Source organism: Trachinotus anak, unplaced genomic scaffold (genome assembly GCF_046630095.1).
Source record: "Trachinotus anak isolate AG129_WGS33_773 ecotype Australia unplaced genomic scaffold, CSIRO_AGI_Tana_v1 ptg000005l, whole genome shotgun sequence".
Classification (NCBI taxonomy): Eukaryota; Metazoa; Chordata; class Actinopteri; order Carangiformes; family Carangidae; genus Trachinotus; species Trachinotus anak.
The window spans coordinates 8,962,468-8,981,778 of record NW_027273856.1 but is presented as its reverse complement, the minus strand read 5'-3'; the positions used below and the strand labels follow the sequence as shown (position 1 = coordinate 8,981,778).

The 19,311-nt window shown below is 42.6% G+C and overlaps 1 protein-coding gene across 3 annotated transcripts in view; it reads right to left on the bottom strand.

The window, feature by feature from the left end:
* adam19a (ADAM metallopeptidase domain 19a) overlaps positions 1-19,311 on the bottom strand; it is a 200,264-nt gene that overhangs the window by 17,866 nt on the left and 163,087 nt on the right. For all 3 annotated transcript variants that reach the window (XM_071478225.1, XM_071478226.1, XM_071478227.1), the window contains 6 exons: positions 16,972-17,114; positions 16,458-16,635; positions 11,779-11,868; positions 9,082-9,277; positions 7,824-7,932; positions 3,599-3,803 (listed from right to left, as the gene is read on the bottom strand). In XM_071478225.1, the coding sequence (XP_071334326.1) occupies positions 3,599-3,803; positions 7,824-7,932; positions 9,082-9,277; positions 11,779-11,868; positions 16,458-16,635; positions 16,972-17,114 (921 nt within the window). The remainder of the gene's footprint in view (positions 1-3,598; positions 3,804-7,823; positions 7,933-9,081; positions 9,278-11,778; positions 11,869-16,457; positions 16,636-16,971; positions 17,115-19,311) is intronic.

Below are 19,311 nucleotides of genomic sequence, written 5' to 3'. Positions count from 1 at the left end.
GTGCACATTCTCACACACACACACACACACACACACACACACACACACAGACTTTGATCGGCCTTTTGCCAGTGCCCTTGGGCTTTGGAACAACCTGGCTGCCTGAGGAGACTGGGCGAGCAGCATCAGTATCCTGCTTTAAATCACTTTTACAGCTTGTAATGACGTTTTATTGAACTGCTTTTACCCAAACACATTTGGTCTCGAATGCTGCTTTAATACTCATTTTCATTACCATTTACATTGATGCTGAAGTGATGTGTCACTTTCTCAGGAGCTTGGTGAGTCATGTAACTCATCTATCCTGACAGTGTTAGGACAGGTATGAGGACAGGCCGTTTGGGAGTGGGTGGGAGCAGAGTCACTGGTGTAGAGACTTACATCAAGTAAAAAGAGGCTGAAGCTTCTTTTGCATAAATGTGACGAGGCTAATCTTTCTTTGTCGTCCACATTTTGTCTGAAGTCATGTGTCTTAACAATATTGACTCAATTCAAAAAATCCCATCAGTCCCATTCAGGCTGCCCTCGGTCCCTGGTTCACCAATATGTGTCGTCAGAAATCTTTGAGTACTGTTGGATTCAAACCTAAGCCATTTTGAACAACACGTCACTAAAGTTCCTCCAGATAAGAACCAGCTCCTGATCTGGAAAAACGGGATTCAACCAGTGATCTTCTGAAGACTGGTCGACTGTAACTCCCTCCTCTCTGGTATGAACCCAAAGTCACTTCTTACTGGTTTTAAACAGACGACTAATCCTGACTTCCCTTCATTGGCCCCCTGACTGTTTTAGAATTGATTTTACTGATCACTCCGGGGCCTGGCAGCCAGATACGAGCCAGCCTTAGTACGGGGCCCCTCTGGCCTGGCTTAAATCTAAAGGTGACCATGCTTTTGCCAGGAACCATTCACTGTGGAACAACCTGGTGGAAGACATGAGGCAGAGTCAGTGACTTCTTTCCATTTTTATAGACTGGTTTTTATGTGATGTTGTCTTTTTTTTTTTTTTATTATTTTTTTGGGCTTTTTATGCCTTTATTATAGACAAGTGGAGACTTACAGGAAAGGGGGTAGAGAGAGGGGAATGACATGCAGGAAAGAGTCAGTCCGGTCAGGAGTCGAACCAGCGACTGCCTGCCAAGAGTGTCTTACACTCAACATGGTATGTGCCCTAACCACTCAACTACCGGGACGCCCGTGATGTTGTCTTTTTATTGTTTTGTTTTTTTTTACTGCATCTACTCTCACCAGCTGTTTTAATTTATATTGAAGTGTATTGTTTGTCTTCTCTATTTTAACTTTGCCTCACTTCTGCCCTGCTTGTGTTTGACCTTACTGAGCAGCTTTCTGTTATTATATTGTTATGTTGCTTCCTGACCCTGATTTTACTTTTGCTTTGCTGTCAAAACACTTAGTAAATTTGTTATGTTGGTTAAAGGTGCTATATAAATAAAGTTATTATTATTATTACTCTACAGAGGAGTCTTACCATACAGTACTGGAGTCACCATGTGTTTGTCTGTGACTTCATATTGTCTGGTCACTTCTCTTGCAAACTGACGGTCACACTCACTGAGCTGTATTAGTGCTAATATTAGTATTTGCATTGGGACTGTATCTCCCGCTCTGCCTCTTGTTGTTGCTTTGCTATTGTTAGCAGGGCAATCAATTTAGTGTAGGTGAATGTGTGACCGTGCGATTAGAAGCAGCAGCTTTGTGCCACGTGCGCACATATTGCTGAGAAAAGGCCAGTTCAATATGATGACTCAAAATTCATCAGGCTGGATGGCAGACAATATTCTCTGCTGCCTATTTATAATATATTACTCATGCAGCACTATTCAGCCCTTTCAGCGCAGCACAATCGCTGAAATGAAATTCAAGAGGCTGGAATGTGCTGCAGAGGGAAAGCAATATAGACAGATAGAGAAATAGAATTTACTGGTAGAAAGGAAGGAGATGCAGATATTACGCTGTGTCGGTGCATTTATATATATATATATTTATATATATATATATATATATATATATATATATATATATATATATATATATATAAATATGTGTGTGTATTTCACATGCATGATTCAGCTCTTATTTTGTATGATTTTTGTGTGTCTGTAGGTGGGTTTACTTTACTCCATCTAGCAGCTGAATCACCGCCCAATGAGATGAGAGGAGGTGTTTGAAACAAACACCTGACTCAGAACAGACCTCCTCCCACTGACATTCATTTTTGTATGAAGTGGGCTGTTCATTTATTAAGCAGGATATTAGCTTAGAATATTAGCACAAACACTTTAGGTGAAATAAATGATGTTCTGTCAGCTCTTCCACTTGCAGAAGGTGAAAAGATCGATTCAAGGAGCCGGTACAGAGGAGATGTGAGGGTGATAGAAGTTGCTCAAAAGTTTGAGTTACGCTTTGAAAGCTGTTGCAGTGAAGCTAACGTGTGAATCCAAGCAAAAACAAATCCTTTTCAGTCCTGTCAAATCCACATAGGTTCAGCTTTGTGAAGTAAGTGAGATTTGCATCCATTTGGATCCATGATTGTACATTTTTGCTTTGGTTATTGTTTGTTAGAGAGATACTGATATTTGTGATGTAAGGGATTATTCCATCGTACTCAGTGGTGTTGTATCTTGTATGGTACCCTGGGTGAAATCTGCCCAGGAATTGCATGGTTAATACTGATACTGTACAGAGACAGGGGTGCACTATTTGATAGATTCTCATGCTCCAGTGGGGAGACCTGTGATCACACTACCCCCCTTTTTTTTCAGATCTGCCTCAGGTCTTTATTGGACTCTGTCAGATACCGGTCTGGTCTGATAATGGAACATCAGATAGGAGAGAAAAGCCACAGCTGACGTAATGAGCTGCTGCTGATCTCTGTCAGTTCTGGCTAAGAATGAGAGGCCTGAGTGTTTTGTGTACTGCTCTTTGTTAATACAAGACAAAGGATTCAATTAATGATTAATTAGCCTTGGATCACAGAGTACCCAGATATTTTGGCAACCTCAGTCTGTGGCCCCAGCTGCAGTACACATGTCAGAATAACATGGTGCATGAAAACACATGGCTTCAGCAGAAACTTTGATTGTCTCCTCACCCTTGAGCTATGGTCACCTACACAAACAGTACCACAGTAAAAAAGAGGTGAAGATATATGACACCAGTGCTCAGACAGAGGGGTAGAGACTCTGCTCTGACATTTGTTTTCTGGCTTTAGAACAAAGCTTTAAATCCTTTGTGTCCTTTGTGCAGTGCAGTCAGTTTCCTTCTCTCTGCTGTTGCAGGTCATTTCAAAACACCAGGCAGGTGTGCAAGTTCTCGACAGGAAGCCAGATATATTTGTCGAGCCAAGTGTTGGTGTTGATCAAAAACCCTGTTACCCTTATTGACACTCCACGGCGAGGTGCAGGAAAACTCCTACACACTCACCAAATTAACTGATGTACTGCTCCTATAGAGCACTGGACTGTTAAATTAAAACTTGTGTTTGAATTATGGCATATGACAACTGTATTAATCAATTATAGCACCTCATTGACCGACTCTTATGGCTCCTCCTGAAGCCCAGCCTGCTGTGGACCCACCTTTCCCTCTCCGCACTTGGTGCCGGTCATGACGAGTCCAGGGTCAGGCAGGTCACCCTGACCGTCCTGGGTGCTGTAGACGTAGGTGCCTCGGCACTTCACCTCGATGCCATCCGTCTTGATGGTGGTGTCGATGGACACGGCGTTGGTGCCTTTGGGCTTCTTGGCAGCACTGTGGCACTGGATCTTACCGCACTTGGCATCGCTGGACAATGACAAAAGTACACAAACAAACAATCAGCCTTTAGTTTTGAAGTCAGAACAGCTCTGTCCTAAATTTTAGTTAAAGTATGACCTCAGGTGGGGGCTGAGGTGGAGACTCTTCAGCCCCCACCTTAAGCAAGCGTCCTCTCTTGTTCACTATTTCAGGTGAAAAAGGTTGTCACTGCTGGAACTCAACTTAAGCCTTACCCTCATATTCTGTCCCCTAATTCCCCCACGTTCCCCATGTCCGCCCTCACCAGCTCTGACACAATCGTCACAGCCACCACCAGAATCATCCTCAGTCTCTCCAGCCTGATAAAAGCACAGAACATTCAGCTGTTTGCATCTGACACTGATGTGTTCTGGCTGCAGGGTTCAAGGCTAATGTCAGGACCCAGTGCGCCAAAAACTTCCTCTATTGATAGAAGACGAACGGTCAGCCACAGTCTAATCAGTTCATCTCTGAGTCCAAGTGAACATTTGTGCCATATTTGAAGAAGTTCTGTCATGGGACGGAGGGACAACCTGAAAACCATATGCCTCTGGCCCTGGCTGTCACCGGCGCAGAGGCATAATAAAATATGTGACCATAATTAGACAGACGACACACAGTTTTACATAACCATATCACTAGGGCACCATAATCCCATACAAACTCTGAGTAAGAGCATTCAACAAATCAACGACTGGATGTGCCAGAATCTTCTTCAATGAAACAAAGATAAAACTGAACTGATCTGGGTTTCTGCTGAGGCAGAGGATGTAAGGTCAGGGTCTGAATCCATGGACCCAACCTGCCTTGTGTCAACAGTCCAGGCTGGTGGTGATGGTGTGATGGTGTGGGATGTTTTCTTGACTCACTTTGGGCCTAAATACCAATCAATCATGGTCTGAATGCCACAGTCTAGACCATGTTCCTCCCTTTATGTCCACAGCTCATCCTCTTATAATGGCTACTTCCTGCAGGATAATGCTCACACAGATAAAGTCGTCACAAACTGGTTTCATCAACATGACAGTGAGTTCAGTTGAGTCTCCAGACCTGGATCCAGCAGACCTCCTTTGAGATGTGGTAGAACAGGAGACCTGCAGCATGAATGTGATGCAGTCAGGTCAACATGGAGCAGAGTCTCAACATCTGGTGGATCAATGACATGAAGAACTGAGGCTGCCCAGTGTCAGTGTGGTGTTTCTAATGAAATGATCACTGAGAGTGTCTCACAGGTGCTGACAAACGCAGCAGACCTATAGATGATTACAAAGGTCACGGGACTTGACTGAGGTTAATGTGCTGTTGTTTTGTCTATGTCTGCCTGTGGTGTCAGGAAGAAGACAATCTTCTCTTGTTTCTAAATTTTTTTTTTCTGTTTTCTCTCCCTCTCTCTGTCGCTCCCTGCAGGTCCTCCTCCCTCTGGAGCTGCAAAGTCTGGCTTTGTGATTTCAAACCACCTACTGCCCTTATGATCATGCTCAACACCCACTGTGACAATTATTATTAGTCTCTTTATTATTATTATTATTGTAATTATTATCATTATTGCTGTTATTATTCTTATTATTTTTATAATTATTCTCTGCCTTTGTCTCACAAGGCAGCCGGTTCAGGTGGATGGTTGCCTGCCATGAGCCAGGTACTGTTCAAGAAATAAATTATTATTATTATTATTATTATTATTAAGATTTCTACCTGTTAAATGTTCAGGGCTAATGTATATGTGAAAGTATAGTGGAAAAACCTCTCATACGTTTCCAACACACACACACAGAGTTATCTGTGGAAGAAATTGCTTGTTTTCAATAGGACTATTTCAAAATTTTGTTCTGTAAAATTTTTTAGAGCATCTAAATATTTCTTTTTCCGATGAACAAGATTTTGTAATTTTTATTAACAAGTCTTGAAGTACAAATTTCCTTTTGTTCTTCAACGTAATTGGCTAAATTATTAATGTTCTATAAGAAATGACTAATAGAAGACATAATATACACTGACAGATATATGATTCTGAAAATACATCTTAAAATAAACCTTATATCTGAATATCCATATTGTAGTGATCCGACACTGATCCACATACTTTGCCTCCATGTGAGGGAGCAGAGAGTCACTTTTGTCAACATCTACATCTTCCTGATTAATACGCAGGTTCAAACTGGTAAATACACACACACACACACACACACACACACACACACAGTATGTCATGAGGAAAACAAGTGAAGAGGATTAGAGAATGATGGGCAGATAGCAGCTGTGTGTAGATTTTTCACGTCTTAATAACAGCCAGATAGTGCATTTACATATCCTCTAATCAGCTCTGTGACTCACTGTGGCCAGAAAACACTCTAATGACTCCTGTGGGACTTCGTAATGGATTTGGGCAGCGGTGGTTCATACAAGGCAGCCGTCAGCCACCTTAATCCACAAGCTCATTTACACAGTTAAGTCGCTAATTTGGCTCCATTAATTAGCTCTGGCACTGTTCCATGGAAGCTGTCTCCAACTTGTTGACGGTGTACAGAGGGCCTGACTCTGTGTGTGTGTCCATGACGACAACATGACTGTACAGCTGAACCGTGACAGTGAGAAACCAGGTCATGCACTTTTTTATTCTGTGAAGCTGAAAACACATGACAGAATATCAGTTTACAAAGCTAATATATATAACATGCAAGCACATCCAGCGGACACAACGTACGACTCACCATCCTGGAGTCCTGCTTGTGTTACCTGTGGAATCTACTGCTTTTAAAGGCCTTCTTTTAGAATTTTTTTTACAATACTACTTGTTTGCCCACCCCCCTTCTTCTCCCCTTCAAGTGTTTCCTGACACTTGCCAGGCTATCATTGTAAATAAGAATCTGTTCTTAATGTCTTGCCTGGTAAAATAAAGGTAAAATAAAAATAAAAATAATCTCCCTTTAGCTTTGTTTTGGTCTCAATCGACTCCTGAGAAAAATATGTTGCGTATTATACGCTGAATGCTCCACCATGTTCACCAGCTGCTATGTCTGCTGTTTGGAGCTGAGCAGTGGACAGTTGCTCGATCAGAGCTTTTTCATTACAAACAGCTTCCTGCTTCTAGAAACAAGGCTGATGAGAGCAGTGAGACCTGACCAAAACATTAAAACTGTGGGCTATAAAACCAAAACAATAAGCTGAAAGAATCTAAAAGGCTCTGTAGAGCTGAGGGGAACTGCAGAGTTGGTGATAATTCTTTCACATTACACATTTCAGACATTATCACTGATTCCCTTACATACAAAATTATTGCCATCACTGCAATGTCATGAAGTTACAATTACACAACTCAGCAGAGGGCTTTTAATTTGAAATGGGACATGTGGAAACACCTGGCTGAGGTTAGAGAGAGAAAGGTAGATTTAACTAGCTAACATTAAAGGCGCTATTTGTGGGCTTTACTATTGCTACATAGCTAACATTAGCGTTACCAGCTGTTTACTTACCAGTCTAGGGGAAATATTGTCAGTTCAGCATCAAGCTCATTCCTTTAATCACACAGCTGTCTCCAGAGGTGGAATGCACTGCTCTCCCAGTTTGAATGAAGGATGGAACAAGCCCACACATAATCACACAGTTTGATAATGATATTGATGAACTTTTATTATAGTCAGGAAAAGGCAGAAACCACAAGGGATAAAAATGTTGTCTGAGATTAGTTGGATGTTGAAAGAATGAAATGTTAAGAGTGACAAAAATAAAACAAACTGTACTATTCAAAGTCAAGGCATAATGAGATAGTGATTCAATTTAAAATGTGACTTGGTGCCTCATAATTCTGACTGAGTATTTTGATTTTTGGTATTAATAATGATTGTGTTTTTCTCTACTGGCAGATGTTTGTCCTGGGTTGCCAGGTACCCACTCAGCTGTTGTACCTCACCTCATGTTTTATGACAGACATCCATCTGCCGTCTAGAATCCTTGTTACCTGAACCATAGTCCTGGTACCCATGTTTTTTATGTGTGTGTTGATTTGTCAGTATCACCACCATCTCTTACCTTTTCTCACACTTCATGTAGTTGCCGTGTTCATCTTTCCCACAGTTTCCAAAAGCATTTCCTGCTGCGTTGACGTCTTCGAAGCAGGCATCGTGGGCCGGTCGAGCTCCTGAAAACACAACATATCCCATCAGCCCTCTGGACTCAGGCTGTGTATTTGTTTTGTTGTTGCTAACAATGTCAATAATGATCTCCTCCATGAACAACAAATGGCAGTGTCCTGACTCAAAAAGCTCTTGGCAACAGACACAGATGCAGCTATTGCTGTTCTCAGCCACCTGCTGGTCGACTGCAGAGATGATGAGGGTGACCACAGTGCTCATCACACACTGTGTAGACCTCATTCAGCTCAGAGACCCTGAGAGGTGTGTGGCAGATTTTCAGATCTGTCAGATATTTTGGGAAACACACTAGTTTGGTGTTAAACTCAGACCAATATCAATTTCATCCACTACATGTAAAATCAAGAGTCAGCTGGGTTTTGCTCAGCAAGCAGTTTCAGCAGAGCTCAAACATGGTGACCTCAGGATGAGGACAGGACTGTTGGATGCTGTGTTCAGTCAAGCTAAGCTAGGCTAATGACATACAGTGGCAAGAAAGGTCAGTTAAAAGAAAATCAAATGAACAGGTAAGTGTTAAGAAGTAATGTCGTCACCATGACTGAGACAGTGTTCATATGTGTGTGAACATTTCTATGCTACCTAAAAAAAAAACACCTGTCGCTGTGCAGTGTGTGAGGCAGACGGGTTTGAGAAGCAATGACTGAGTGACAGAAGGTGTGTCATTACCATCTCACAACACTGAGACAAAAATAAAATGTCCAGAACTGTAGTCAAGTGGCATGAAACTCAAGGCTCTGTTTTCAGGCTAAGTAACAAAAAACAGAACACTTAAGTAAGATGATGATGATGATCCACATTCAAAGTCACCATGTATCTATTGTGCTGCTGCACAAACACTGTCAGTCTTATAGCTCTTACATCTCAGAGAGATCAGGAGTGTGGCATGATGGGAGTTTACTTCGACAGTCTCAGCTCATGGTATCAACCCTGACACACAGTACAGTATAAATACTGTTGGCAGGAACACTGTAGTTTTAAACACTGCTATTGGATATGGGTGTTTTAATTCCTCCACTGGTAAACACCTCATTTCAGAGAGTTTAAACAGAGGCTCTGAGGGCTGGTTTGTCCCTACTACACTGAGTGAGAGGGTCAGTGTGTGCTATGTGTGGTGTGGTCATAGTCGTTTCATTTACCGTAGCCCCAGAGCTGCAGGCACTGCTGTTCGTGAGTGAGGCACATGCCGTTGTAGCAGTAGGCCAGCCCGTACTGACAGGAGGAGCCGTCCAGCAGGTAGACGTTGGCGGGACAGTAAGGAGAGGCCCCCGTGCAGTACTCTGGCAGGTCACACGCCCCCGCCGGGCCCCGGCACATGGTACCTGCCTGCTTCAGCTGGCACAAACAGGGAGGGGAGGGAGGGACAAGCACAAGATGAGCCTCATCTCTAACAGGGTGAATCTCAGAGGAAAGATCCACCGTGGACTCTGTCTTACAGACACACCAACGTGTAGCTGTTAAAAGATCAGAGGTGATATTCTATCATATGATCAAACTATTGAGCTAAAGAACACCTTTGGGCTACTAGTTGTATATGTAGGTGGACTTAACCAGTCCAGTTTGATTTGGGACACTTGCTGTGGTGGCTGGGTGATGTATCCAATCAGCATCTTCTTCTCTGCTGCAGCTGCTGATCTGACTCTTTTTATTTGTTGTATTTGATTACATGGTTCATTCTAACTTTGTTTTTACTCTGGAAGACTTAGACTTTAAACGTAGCAAAGTAAAACACTTTAGTTAAAAAATACTTTTATAAATATGAAGTTCAAGTGAAATCATTGATCCCTGAGTCCAAAAAGTGCAAGTACACAAAAAACGACTTTGTTAGAGCAATGAGAGTAAATGTAATTGCTTTACTTTACTTTCACCTCTGAACATGTTGTATTAAACTTTGTTGTTCTATGTGGGCAGGTGCTTACATTGTTACAAACTCATGTTGTGAAGACAAGCTTTGTTCAAATTTGCACAACTTTTTTTAAAGGTCCCATATTTTACATTTTCCAGTGTTTTATTTGAAGGATTTGATTGGCTGACTGTTTTCTGAGTATAGCAGATTTCAGGTCAACACTCAGAGAAACCAAATCCTACAAGTACAATCCTACTCGTTTTAAGGCTCAGTTTCTGAATACAGGCTGTGTGCATTTCTCTGTGGACTGAGGCTTTGATACTTTCACAGTATTAATATAGAACCTAGACCTGCTTTATAATCACAAACACATGGAGATCCACCTTTAGACTGGATGGAGCTTTAAATTGCAGTGAAGATCTTCAGACACTAGATCTGTCATACCTCTACAGTGGTGTATTCTCATTTGAGGGAACGGTAGACTTGGGTAGACAGATAAACACTGTGTTTGTTTTTGTCATACTTCAGAGTATAAAGCTGAATTATAGATGTTTTGGCTGCTTGGGTGCAGCAGAAGAGGCTGAAAACACAACATCTCATCTTGTAAAATTGTTATGGTGTTTTTGAATTTGACTCTTCGCACACTGAGCAACATGATCATTCATTTGGAGTCGTGTTTCTGTTCATCTGATGAATGCAACTCCAATATTCACTCGTTCTTTTAGCTCTGGTTTAGTCTCCATCAGCTCCTGAGGGAAATATCTGCCTCTTTCCATCATGTTCACCAGCTGGTGCTAGATTGTCACTGTGTCCCAATTCAGGGGCTGCATCTTTCGCAGGATGTGGTCTACAAAGGTGTGGCCATTCGTGGCCGTCGTAGATCTCAAAGGCTGAACTGAACTGAGACGTTCTGATCTAATTTTCAACTTTCTTTCACAAACACTTGGTTTTAACAGTTTCACTGTTACTGTTGAACTGAGCTGAACCCTAATAAATTTAACGGTATAATCCTCAGGCTCACTGTTGGTGGTGTTTGCTTTTATTACTGGTGCACAATGAATCTTGGGAGAGGTTGGACCATGAAAGATCCACCTGTTGGAGCCTTTGTTTTCCAGGAAAAGAAGGACGCATTAGAGTAAGCCTTGGAAACGGGACAGTCTAGTCGGCTGCTGTGATGCAGTCGGTCTTCAAATGCATCCTCTGAAGGATGTGGCCCCTGAACTGGGATGCAGCTCATTGCTGCTGTTTGGTGCTGGGCAGGGAGGGGAAAGAAACCAGAGCTTTTTCACTGAAATCAGCTGCTGCTGTTTTTGATAAGACAAAGTTTGTGGTCCGGAAAAAAACAGAACAGTGAAGTGAAAGTGGATAAACATCTCCACAGGACTGTGGTGAAAAATAATCAAACTTGTTGGTTTCTTCCCTTTGAACTTCATCTTCCATTTCACATAGTCATTTGTATAAAATTATTTTGGAAGGAATTAAAACAGGGTTTCATGGTTAAACAGCAGCAGCGGCAGTAGAACTGCAAGAAATATGTCCCTCTGTTGTAAGAGTAACATGTGGAGAATATCATCCAGGAAGTGGAGCTGGAGGAAAAATCTGTACTGAAAGATGAACAGTATTGTGATGACAGTAACACAAACAAAGAGGAGTTGTAGCTCCTCTTCTGCAGACAGTACACAGGTTATTGCCGTCCTCAGTGTTTGTCTCTGCTGTCAGGCTGAAGCTCAGTGGAGTTTGCTCACACTGCTGTGTGTTACAATGGGATGTCAGGATTTGCATTTGAACAGTGAGATGAGAGCAGAGATGAAACGTGCTGGTGTGATGTGAAGACGGCGAGCCCCGCTGTGATGGGAGCTGACACGCTCTGGGTACAGTATGCCAACACACTGACATGATGACTGACAGGGAACTAATGATAGTGAGCTACTACTGCAAACAAGGTGAGCTCCCTCCACTGCCAGTCTGCGTGTGTGTGTGTGTGTCTTACTTTGCAGCCCTCGCAGCACACTCCATGGGCGCACTGAGCCTCCTCCTTCAAGGTGCAGTTATTGGCATTGCAGCAGTCATTGGTGCATTCCTGGGATCACTCACACACACACACACACACACACACACACACACACACACACACACACACACACACACACTTGTTACATCAACTCAGTCAACAGCTAGTTAACTATTCATTTAGTAACAGTTTACAGATCAGTTATTGGCTCTTAAGGTTGCCAGTTTGTAAATATCTTTACATTTTGAGTCATTAGTTAAGTCAAGTCATTAAGAAAAAGTCACATGTTTCTTGTTTTCCATTAAACATACTGTAACTTCTGCCTCTCTGGGTCACTCAATTAAAACAATAACAAAAGATGTTGCTGGGTGGTGTTGTGAAGCAGTGTGGGATCATGGGAGTTGTAGTCTTCTCCTGGTCCTGCTCCTTCAGTGTCAGTGGTTTAGGAGGTTTTGACCTGGAGCTGAATTCTCCACAGAGATCTCCTCCTCTCCACAACAAACAAAGCAGCTCTCTGTACGGTGGACGCAGGACATCAGGGAGCGGTTGGGAGCTTAGACTGCTGCTGACCTTTGTTTCAGTTGTTTCAACTTATGAACCAGACATTCAGGAGGTTTTTACCAGCAGCTGAATTCTCCACAGAAGTCTCCTCCTCTCCAGAACAAATAGACCAGGAGATTAAAACCAGTAGAAACACAGAATAAAGCAGTTTCACTTAAAAAAATCAGTGATTCATTGATTCTCTTAAGTGACACAGGACGTCTCTGATTGGCTGGAGCTGAGCTGTCCAACATTTACTCAGCTCTTTTCTCTGATAACTTCAGATCCAGACGTCGGACGACTAAAATCCTTCGTGTGGTTCAAATATAGAGCTGAAAACCACCAAGGTGGAAAAAGTGTATCTTGATTAATTGAATGTGGCTGAAAACCGGATAAACATCCACACTGACACATGAGCACAGAAGATATGACGTCATTGACAGGCGACCATTACCATGTTTAAAATCCCAGATTTCTCTCACATTGTAATGTGGTAAAGTTACAGTTTATAACTGGAAGGTGTTAAAATATTGGTAAGTCATTAATTAAGGCTCATTAATATTAAGTCAACATTATAAATGTTAATAAAGAGCAAAGAGTTTCTCACTTTCTAGTAAAACATCAGCATAATTTAGTGACTCATCCGCAGTTACACACAGTTATGAATATTAATACGTCTCATCCAGAGGCAACAAAATTAAAAAACTGACAAACAAGTATTAATATTTCTAATGCTACACTTAATGATAAAATAAATTCATAATTAAAATATGTGTGTATGTGCACAGCTCGGCTGTGGTCAGTGGAACATGTGCAGGGTCTCAGCCCCAGCTGACAGCTCGTTCATCTCAGCAGCCTCTCTCTCAGAGACTCAGCTCAAAGCCTCAGTGTACAGTGCATCTGGAAACATATTCACAGCGCTTCACTTTTTCCACATTTTGTTATGTTACAGCCTTATTCCAAAATGGATTAAATTCATTTTTTACCTCACAACTCTACATATAATACCCCATAATGAAAGGTGAAAAAAGTTTGCTTTTGCAAATATATTTAAAATAAAAACCAAAAAATCACATGTACATAAGTATTCACAGCCTTTGCCATGACACTCAAAATTGAGCTCAGGTGCATCCTGTTTCCACTGATCATCCTTCAGATGTTTCTACAACTTGATTGGAGTCCACCTGTGGTAAATTCAGTTGATTGGACGTGATTTGGAAAGACACACACCTGTCTATATAAGGTCCCATAGTTGACAGTGTGTGTCGGAGCACAAACCGAGCCATGAAGTCCAAGGAATTGTCTGTAGACCTCCGAGACAGGATTGTATCGAGGCACAGATCTGGGGAAGGGTACAGAACAATTTCTGCAGCATTGAAGGTCCCAATGAGTTTCAAGCAAACTTTTTTCACTTTGTCATTATGGGGTATTGTGTGTAGAATTCTGAGGTAAAAATGAATTTAATCCATTTTGGAATAAGGCTGTAACATAACAAAATGTGGAAAAAGTGAAGCGCTGTGAATACTTTCCGGATGCACTGTAGTTATGAGTTCATTCAGAATAACAATGACATAATGCATTACCTAGCCCCTTACCCTAACCTTAATCATCACAACTGAGTGCCTAACCCTAACCCTGACCCTAACCTTAACCTAAACCTAATTCGAACCATAACTCCAAAACCAAGTCTTAACCCTCAAAATGTGATTTGAAGGTGTCTCAAAAAGGAGGACTGGCCAAAATGTCCTCACTTTCCTAAAACAGTTTCAACAGATATTGACAGGAAGAAGAAAAAACATTTAAATCCAAAAATTGTGACTTTGCGGCTGCTTCTTGCTTCATACAGCGTACACATCGCCTGTTGCCATGGCGCCCTCCTCCAAGCCACGGTTACAGCCAGAACAGATGTGGGAGTTGACTCGAGCAAGAGAAAAAAGCCAATTATAACAGCAGGAGAGAACAGAGAGGGGATTACGCATGAACACAACAACAACAACAAAAAGCTCCGATTTGTTTGTAGTGTGATGTTCATTTGAACATCAAGACGGAGCCAATGTGCTGAAATGTCTCTGTGTGACTTGCCTCACACCCACTTCCTGTACAACGCTGTCTGATTCCATTCCAAATAAAAACCTCTGTAAAATGCTGGTGAGGTTTGGTGTTTGAGATGATTCTGCGTTCAGTTCACAATCTGGGCCACTTTGTTTCCGGTTGGAGGGGAAAAAAATCACAAGATGAGACCATTAAGCATTATTCTGTAGCTTGTCTCATTTGCAATGCTAAGAGCAGGTGGCTTGTCAGCAGCCTGAGCTCGACTGTCAGCTCTGCTCCGAGTGGGAGTCATAACAAACGGCCCCGTCAGCGGCGCTGCTGCTGTCAGCTACCAATTTGCTTCCTCTGTTTTCAATTTGCTCTGCTGCTTGAACCAAAGACAGTTTACTTAACCTCAGAGTTTACTGAGCGCAAACACTTCATTCTGATTCGAGGGAACTTTCAGCCTTGTTGCACAAATACGATGCACAGAGCATTAATGATGAGGCTGCGGTGACGCTGCGCAACGCAAGGTAGGAGCTGACGTACAACAGCTGCATCTTCTCTCAGTGACATTAATACAGAAGAGTCTATATTGTGATTCTCTTGCTACTTTTGTCTACAAATGTGACACCTAGTGAACTTTCTCCCCAAAAGCTGGAAGAGACGACTCAGTGTCATGTCTGACAATCTGAGGTTTCAGGGAAGTTTTAGGATTTTTACGTGCAGCTTCCTGGAGTCTTGTCATCACAGTGAGGTTGTCAGGTTTTTTGGTTTTAACTTAAAACGATGCAAATGCATCGATACACGGATCCCTGGACTGATCTAAATGTGCCACGAACCAGCTGATGGCCCGATTACAAAGTTATGAACGGTTTAATGTAGCTGCTGAAAGCGCCGTCTGCTCAGTGTCCACAGCTCTCTCTCGCTCTCTCTCCCATAAACCTATCGTGAGACTCGTCACAGTAACGTTAAGATAGCACTCTGGTTGTGAGGGAAAGACAAACATGTCTAACAAACACCGACACGATTTATTATACAACCTCAAGTCTGAAATCTAAAGTTTGGAAGAGATTTGGATTTCACAAGAACGGAACACTGGATAAAACCATTGCAAAACGTTTGGAGTGTAAAAGAGCACTAAAGTACAGCATGACTAATCTCAACACTCACTCAGTGAGACAACATGGGGAAACAGGCAATGAGGAGGCAAGTGGTACAGCTAGCACAAAGACACAGCAGGATAAAGACACGGACATTCAAGACTACTTTTAAATGACTCTTAGCCACAACTCGGCTAGAGCCACGTAATAACATCTTGAATAGCCTGTTTCATTGTGACCTAAGACTGTACAGTGTTATGTGCTATCAGCACATGATAAATACATTACAATCCCCGGTACAAGATACCAAGTCGACAGCATTTCACTGACAAATGTGTGCCAAGAGCTGTATAATGAAGTAAAGGATGAAGTCAAAGAACAGCTGTTAAATGCGGAGCGAGTGGCAAAAACCACCAAAACCTGTACATCATGTGCTACCGACTCGTATGTGACGATCACAGTGCACCACATCTCTCCCAGCTGGGAGCAATGCTACATTTACAGGATTGACCTCTGTTAATTTATAATGTAAAATGAATGTCTACTTTAAACAAGGAACTGGATCAAATTGCATCATGTCACACAACTGAACCAAATCGTTCCGTATTAAAATGTGTCGTCCCTGAATCATATCATACCCCATGTATCTAGATACGTATCGGATTGTCTGGCATTGGAGAGATGCACAGCCCTAAAACAAACTGTATCTTGTTTGCTGCTACTCCTCTAGTAAGTACACAACTGCAAAAGGACAGTGACACACAACATGTAGACAAACTGGGGTGTGACATGTGGCTGGTTTAGCTACACAGCATGTTGTCCCCTATGGAGTTAGGGTGGTTTGTGTGCTTAGTCAGAACAGCACAGCTTTAAGAAAAAGAAATGATGTAATGTTCATTTAAGTCTGTATCTGTGTCCCTTTAAACTTCATCTGGATTTGAAGCGACTGTTTTATAGAGAATTTCAGTTCACAATTATACTCACATCAGGTTCTCCACAGTCGCACTCTTCTCCATCCTCGACAAAGCCATTTCCACACTTCTTTCCCCCCACCAGGTCCTTCATGTTGGGCATGTTGTAGAGACACATGCCCCCTCCCTTCTGGAAGTAGCTGTCCAGGTCACGTTTACTGCAGCGGCTGAAGACTCGTGGGAATGGATGCCTGTACACAGATGAGTATGTGACAGATTATTCTTTTCTAGCAGCAGTTCCTTGTGTTTTTATGAGGTGCTTTGAGGTACTGTAGGACAAAAGGCTTTCACTACAATAACAACTTGCTAAAGCTAAAGTGAAGGACAATGATTAAAAACCTTTGACGATCATAAGAAGTACAGTACAGAAGTCTGTGTTTTTATATGTTCTTCAGGCAGTGACATTTCTATGTAAGTTGTTTTTCCTTTCAGCTGATGAAACTGTTATTCACGTGTCAAACTGTTAGCTACAACATTTGAGTGTGAGCAGGTTCATGCTGAAGCCTGACGCGGTGCCTGAGGCTCACCCAGTGGCGGCAGCCATCACGCAGCCTCCCTGCTCGGCGGTGGCCTCCACACAGCAGCCCTCGTGGTCGTGGCTCATCCCAAAGTTGTGACCGATCTCGTGGGCCATGGTTGCTGCGGCGCCAATCGACAGCTCAGAGTGGTCCTGTATGTGTTGGGGGGGGTAAGAAGAAGGACTCATTAATGTGGCTCAGAAAACTCTGATGACTGACAGGTTTGGCTGTATAAACACATTCTGGTGCGAGTCAAAGCACAGCACCACACATCACACCTTTCATATAGTGGGGCTGGATTAACTCTCCATCCTGGCCCCTGGGCAAAACTGAGCTGTGGGTCCCTATTACCCCAATCACTGCTCACAGAGTACGGATTAGTTAGTGTGTGGGAGCTTCATCATGCACAGTTCCAGGATTATTCACCATGTAAGCAGAAGAAAAAGCAAAACAATGAAAGTGAAACCTAGAATTTGTCACCTTACGACCCCTAATATTTCTGTTTATATTATGCTTCAGTGCAGTGTTATAAAACAAATTCATAATTAAACTAATTACCATAATAACTGCTACATAGTTAACCTGGAGCCTTTGGGCCCACTGCTGTGTATCTGTTGTTTCTTTCTGTTTTTGTTCCTGATACACATTTCCTGCCCTGTGGGATTCCAATAAAGTCAAACCTAAACACATTTTCATTTTTCCAGCAGATGCATCAGGCTGAAGTCACAGTCTGCAGGTCATTTTGGGACACTTCATTTGCACAGTGTTTGGTTGCGTATGCATTTAAGGCGGCGTCGTGAAAGTAATATGTGAAAGCACGCTGACAGATGCTGATTATGTGCTCCCTGAGGTCAGGCAGTTTGAGACAATCAGTTTCCCTGAAGCTCTCAGAGGGAGGCACAGTGCTGATGGGATTCACACAAACCATAAGGAAGATTGACATCACAGAGCTGTACCACAAACACATCCAGAGAGGCTCTCTGTATCAGTTATCTTAGCAAGTAAAACACTCTTTGGTTCAGCACTCATCCAAAATCATCGTTACAGATGTTCAGGTACCACCATCACCATCTCTTGTTTTTTAGCTAATTGTATGATATCATTAATTGTTTTGTCTGTTTGTTTGCTCTGTGTTGTTTTTGCTGTTGTTGTCTCTTATACAGATGGAGTCAGAGCTTTATAACCACTCTTCAGAAACCTGTGGGTGACATCACAGAGGTTGCGTCCATCTTTATTAACAGTCTGTGGTGGCACTAGAGGAGAAGTCAGGGGATCAGCCACTTTCAAGGCATTAGGATTCATCCTCTAGAGACCCTGAGTGACTGTGCTAAATGCCATCGTAATCCATCCAGTGTTGATCTCTCATTGTTCATCATCAACCTGTTGGACTGACATCTTCCAGCTTCCACAGGAGCTGAAAATGATGAAGTTTTGAAATGCAGAACCTCAGAGTTTCATTAGATGGTCACTCGACAGCAGAACACGCTGCTAAATGGGTGCGGAAGTGGAAGGTACATAATCAGTGCAGTGTTTGAGTTCTGAGGTAAGAAACAGCCACAGTGTCCTTGTTCCAAAGGTAGAAAAGTCAGACTCACAGGGTAGAGCTGCATGAACACACACACACACACACACACACACACAAACACACACACACACACACACACACACACACACACACACACACACACACACACAAACACACAAACACACACACACACACACACACACACACACACACACACACACACACACACACACACACACACACACCACAGTGACAGTATTCAGATGTATTTAGCTCCTCTTTGATCCTCTGAAAGCTGTCAGTCACTCTTAGCTCTGCCTCTGAATTATGCATACTGTATGAAGCGGGGATGTGTTAACTGTCTGGAAATGCTGATGTTCTGCACCGAAATCCTTCCCATGTCATTTCATTCTCTGAGAGCCAATCCACAGAGGTAGCTGTGGTGTGTGAAGTGTGTGCTGGTTGCGTGGTGAGCAGTGACTCTGTGGCGCAGTAGGCCACAGGTCATTTGGATTCTGCAGGCCACAGTCTGTCGCAAGGAGAGCTGACAGCCTATTAGAACCAAATCAAGCATGGAGAAGCTATCGATCTCTCCGGCCGTGTCCATTCAGTCCACTGCTGCTCATGTATATGAAGCCATACAGTTCCACAGGCTGAATAATACGACAGAGTGGACGCTTTAGAGCTGCAGGAACCAAGGCAAGATCTGAATGTTAAAATCCTGAACTACTAAGAGCGGCTGTGGCAGAGGAGAGAGACCTGCATCAGTACTCTGGAGCAGTTCCTCCCTGAAGTGGGTTCAATTGTCCAGATAAAGTCAAACA